The sequence below is a fragment of the Pteropus vampyrus genome, unplaced genomic scaffold (assembly GCF_000151845.1).
Source record: "Pteropus vampyrus isolate Shadow unplaced genomic scaffold, Pvam_2.0 Scaffold95, whole genome shotgun sequence".
Classification (NCBI taxonomy): domain Eukaryota; kingdom Metazoa; phylum Chordata; class Mammalia; order Chiroptera; family Pteropodidae; genus Pteropus; species Pteropus vampyrus.
The window spans coordinates 1,524,501-1,529,921 of record NW_011888876.1 but is presented as its reverse complement, the minus strand read 5'-3'; the positions used below and the strand labels follow the sequence as shown (position 1 = coordinate 1,529,921).

General features: G+C 49.6%; 1 protein-coding gene across 6 annotated transcripts in view; it reads left to right on the top strand.

Moving 5' to 3' along the window:
* Positions 1–5,421, top strand: part of DNM1 (dynamin 1) — a 42,097-nt gene that overhangs the window by 16,766 nt on the left and 19,910 nt on the right. Inside the window, exon 10 of one of the 6 annotated variants that reach the window (XM_011364206.2) lies at positions 1,758–1,896. The exons of the other annotated variants lie outside the window; for them this stretch is intronic. Within the exon in view, the coding sequence (XP_011362508.1) occupies positions 1,758–1,896 (139 nt within the window). The remainder of the gene's footprint in view (positions 1–1,757; positions 1,897–5,421) is intronic. 6 annotated transcript variants of the gene reach the window in all.

Genomic DNA, 5,421 nt, shown 5'->3' with positions numbered 1-5,421 from the left:
GCTCCGGGCGTTCAGAACGGGGCTCTTTACCCCAGACATGGCCTTTGAGACCATTGTGAAAAAGCAGGTGAAGAAGATCCGAGAACCGTGTCTCAAGTGTGTGGACATGGTTATCTCGGAGCTAATCAGCACCGTTAGACAGTGCACCAAGAAGGTAACCTGGCGGCCGGGCTGGCCCCGCCTCTGCCCCATCCTGCACTGCTGCCAGGCGCTCCTTCCCCACGTCCCCACTGCCTCCTCGGCAGCATGTCCAGACCTCAGCGGGGCGGGGGAGGCAGGTGACCACAGACCAGGACAGGGTGACTCTCTGAGGGGGCCTCACCCACCCCCTGGCCCCCAGGCCCAGGAGACCAAGAGGTTACACACCAATGAGACAGAAATGATGGTGGCTGTTTACCCTGAGAGGCCCCAAGGCCCCCCCCTCACAGCTCAGGGAGGATAGAGTTTAAGGGGACCCTGAATCCCCTCCCTTCCCTCGGAGGTGGGTCATCTTTGGGGGCTCCGGGGAAGGGTCTTGGGGAAGCCTTGGCCCTGGAGACAGGTAAGCTACAGGACCTTCTTGGGTGCTGCTCCAGGGGCCTGGGGGACCAGAAGGGTACAGAGGACCCAGATCTAGCAGGTGCCCTGACCCCCCCGCTGTCCTTCATTCTCCCCATTCTCACCCACCCTCACTCAGGACCCTCCCCTTCCCTTCCATCACATTCAGACTTCCAGAGACAGAGCCTTCTTCCACCTGCTGTGTCCTCTGAGCCTCACACAACCACCCCAGGAGGGCAGGGCAGGGCAGGGCAGGGAAACTCAGGCTCAGGAGATCAAGAGACTCGTGCAAGGTCATTTTAGCTAAGAGGTGGCAGAGCTGTTACTGGAAGCCAAGGCTTTGGACTCCAAGTCCAGTGCTCGTTTGATTCCACTTCCCAGCCTCCCTTCCTTTCCTCTCCCCACTGCTGCCCTGGCCCCTCTCTATCACCACCTCCACTCTCTCTGTCTTTCCTCTTCTCTCTGTCTTTCTGAGCTGAGTTCCTCCAGACCCCTTTGGAGGAAAGGCAAAGAATGCCCCTTGAGGAGAAAGGGAAGGGCAGGAGTAGAGCGGGGAGCTGGAGAGTGGAGGTCAGGCAGCTCCACTGCACCTCCAGGAGGCGTCGTCTGCACGGTCGTCTGGGTAAATGGAACCGCCTGGAGTTGTGCAGTGCGCAGCCTGGGCAGCTGGACGCAGCAATCCTAGTGAAGGTAGGGAATCGTGCTGGCCTTTAGAGTGAAACGAATTCAAGAGGTGTTGGGAAAACTAGAATTGAACAGAATGGGCGGGTGGCGTTCTGGCCTGGGTCAGCCCCCATAGGAGGACCCAACGCTGTGACAAAGATGGCATCGGAAAAGAAAGAGAAGGCAGGCTCAGTGTAGCTGAGGAGCGAGGGGCCACGCCCTGGGAAGAGGCTCTGAACTCAGCGAGGGACCTGGTACGGAGCAGGGGCTTGGTCCTTCAGAAGCCCACCCCCATACTCACAGAGCCCGGGGGGATGCTTGGCAGCACCCGGGAAGTGCCAGCCCCGGGTGGCGGTAGGGAGGGCCGGGTCCCACGCTCACATTGTCTTCTGTTCTCTCTCTCTCTCTGTGTCGGTGTCTCTCTCTCTTCCCCATGCCTGTGCCATCCTCCACCCCCGACCCTGGCCCTGCTCGGCTTATACCCCCTTCCTCCGTCCTACCCACCCGCCGACCTGTGGCTGCTCCTCCTCCTGACCCCTCCTCCTTCCCGGGTGCAGGACAGGTCTCTTCACACCTGACCTCGCTTTTGAAGCCACAGTGAAAAAGCAGGTGCAGAAGCTCAAAGAGCCCAGTATCAAGTGTGTGGATATGGTAGTCAGTGAGCTCACGACCACCATCAGAAAGTGTAGCGAAAAGGTACGGCAGCTGCCTGGGCGGGGCTGGGCCTGGCCATCCCCTCCTCACGGCCACGGCCTCCCGTGGGCAGAACCATCTTCTGAGCAGGCCTGGCAGCCTCTTAGCCACCCACATGGATGCCCATGCCGGCCAGGTGATTCCTGGCCCTGAGGTTTCATGCCGGCTTGTGACCCGGGGTCTACTTATACTCACAACCCTTTCGGGCACCCGTCTCTGCCAGACGACTTAGCTCCAACCCAGGCATCCTCAGTAGCCCCTTCCACCACTAAGAATGACAATGACATGATGACGATAAGGAGATAGTTTATTGAGCACCTACTATGTGCCAAGCACTGAGCTAAGTGCTTGCCCTTGTTATCTGACCTAATCCCTAAGAAATAGTAGTAGTATCCCCATTTTACGGATGAGAAAACTGAACCTCAGAAAAGAAAAGGAGAGTGAGATTCACATTCGGGAGGTGGAAGGAAGAGATGTGGGATCAGAGCCTACTGGGGTGGGGGAGCTATCCCAGTCCCTCAAAACCAATTTGCCTAAAAGCATATTGGATTACTCACTTTACAGTAATCCATACGCGTTTGGCAGGGTCAGCCTCTTTTGAGTTTTCTGTGACCTTTTAGATGCCTTTTTCTTCTTTGTCTGCTTTTGAGCATTTTGAGGATTTTTAGCCAGATTGTCTAAAGCAGTTCTTCTCAGAGAAGTGCATGAGCATCAGTTGCCTGGGGGAGCCTTTCCAGAATTTAAATGCCCCCCTCAGAATTTAAACACCCACACATACAGAAGCAGGCTGGACCAGAACCTCTGGGAGAGGGCCCGGCCTTGCTTGTATTTGAAAAAAAAACTGCCTCCACTGGGAAGATGGCGGCACATCTGCCTTCACTTCACGCTTCAAATCAGTATCACAGTTTCCGTGGCCCCTACACGGTCACGTGCAGCCCCTTCACAATGCTGTCTCCCTTTGCCCACTTCTGTGTGCAATGGGGGTGGACTAAGCAAATCAGCAACCACTCAGCTCCTATTCCAGGTAGGATAAAAACCTGGGCGTGACCCCCCCACTCCCACCGCCCCTGTTTCGTGGTGTTTATCATGACATCGAAGTCGTGGTCCCACCGCATCACGAATACTAAGCAACACGATCTTTTGGCAACCTTTGAAAAATAATCGAGTTTATTTTGAGCTGCCTCAAATCCCTTTACAAAAGAAGACGAGATCTAATTAAATTTTTTTTAAATATTGGTTTTCAATTATCAAAGTTATACGTTCTCAGTGAAAGAGCATTGGGAGAATGCCAGAGAGTAAAAAGCAGGCAGCCCTCCCTTTCCAGAGAGCCGCTCTTGGAATTTCTGTACATTTTCTGCCAGTACGCTCCTTTTTTAAAAAAGTAAAATTATCAGTATCGATTTTGTTTCGCTCATCCATGACTCTTATGAGAATATTCAAACAGCACAGAGGAAGCAAGAGTCCCTATAATCCCACAACCACGGAGGGAAGGACTGCGAACAGCACACTCGTCCTAATCACAAATATATGCCAGTTTTAACCTAATAGGATCACACTACACACACTGATCCATGAAAATTACATTCCCCTGTAGAGATGTGGCATATGTCATTTATATAATCAATATCATATTGACAGACATTTAGATTGTTCCAACCTTCTTCTTTTTTTTTTTTTTCTGTTACAACAGTACTTCAGTGAGCATCCTTGGAGACGTATATGTGGAACTTACCCTGTCGTTTCTTTAGGGCAGATTTCTAAATAATAGAATGGCCTGGTCAATGAACATGAGCTTTCACAATTTTGGTAACATTTAAAAACTGTGGAACACTTTACTAAATTGCATTCCAGAAGAAAAGCAATAATTCTTATTGTAAATGGTAAAATTTTGGAAACCCAGCTGTCTGTCAAGAAGGGACTGATGATATAAAGTATCATACAGACAATGGAAGGTTGCACAGGCATCCTTCGGCTATATTAAGGGTTCGATTCCAGACCACCGCAATAAAGCAAATATTGCAATAAAGTCACACGATTCATTTGGTTTCCCAGTGCATATGAAAGTTACATTTACACTGTACGGTAGTCTTTTCGGTGTGCAATAGCATTATATCTAAAAAAGCAACGTACATATCTTAATTTTAAAATACTTTTTGCTAAGAAATGCTAACTGGCATCTAAGCCTTCAGCGAGTCATAATATTTTTGCTGGTGGAGTGTCTTACCTTCAATTTGTAAAAAAAAAAAAAAAAAAAAGCAATATCTATAAAGTGAGATAAAACAACGTATGCCTATACCCTCCACAAACGTACTGTGGAAAAAAAAAACAGGTTTCAGAAAAGAATGTATAATATTTGAGGGGAAAATCTGTATGAATGATAAAGTTCCAAGGCATGTTCACCAAATTGCTAAATATTACTTTAAGAGAGGGCAAGGGGCATAGGAATTTTTCCATGTCTACTTCACAAATTTTAATCATTTTCAAATTTCTTATAGTGGATCTATGATTTTTACTAGCAAAAAAAAAAAAATCAACAAAAAAGTTTTAAAAACTTTTAAATAATTTTTTAAATAGCTTTGCCTTTTATTTAATGGATAATAATTATTTTTTCTTTACACAACAAAATTCGCCCACCTTGGTCTTTTTTTTTTTCCTTCTCAAGTGTTCTAAGCTTAGCAAGCCACATCTGCCAGAGGTTTGAAAAATAATCAACTCTAATTATTCCTAGCCCTGCTGGAATTAGTTTTCATCTCTGGATGAAATCTAGAGTTTAAATCTAGAGTCAGGCATGCGATGTACGGCTCGACCCTCTCGGCAGCCCTCAGTATGCAAGTGCCATTACTGCCACATTTTACACATGGGGAAATTGAGGCTCAGACAGGGCCAGTCACTTTTCTAAGGACAGTCGGCAAGTCTGGCTTTGAACCCAGAGCCATGTGGCTCCAGGGCCTATGCCCCTGACCACTAAGTGGAGGGCTCCAGGCTGACTGCCCTGCCCAGCCAAGGACTGAGAGAGAAAAGTTCCATTTTCAAAACTGGCTAAAAGTCTTGGAAATGCTCAGAGGCAGCCAGAATGGAAAAAGATGCTCAAAGGGAACAGAACTTCTTAAAGGGGCTGAGGCTGCCCTGCCATGTGACACACATGGAAAACTTGACAAATGTAACATCCAGGCAGTGAGTGGGAGAACTGGTCATGCTCTTTGGCAAATTGCTCCCTCCTCCTCCTTCCTTGCCCACCTTCTCCCCTCCCTGCCCCTGCAACCCCACCCTGGAAGAGAGCATTTGGGACCACCTCCAAGGAGGCCTTCTGATGGCGGTGACTCAGTCTCGAGTCTCCGCTCCAAACTGGAGACTTCGAGAAGGAAGTGGGAACCACCCTTGAGCCTTATGGGGCAGCAGGGTCCGCTGGGCCTCTTCAGCGGTTTGTTTGTTAAGACCTCGGTCTCAGGCTGCCCCTCCACCAGGTCCCTTGCGCTTGGCCATGTCAGCCACACCCTTGGCACAGCCACGGGACGGTGGGGTAGGGGG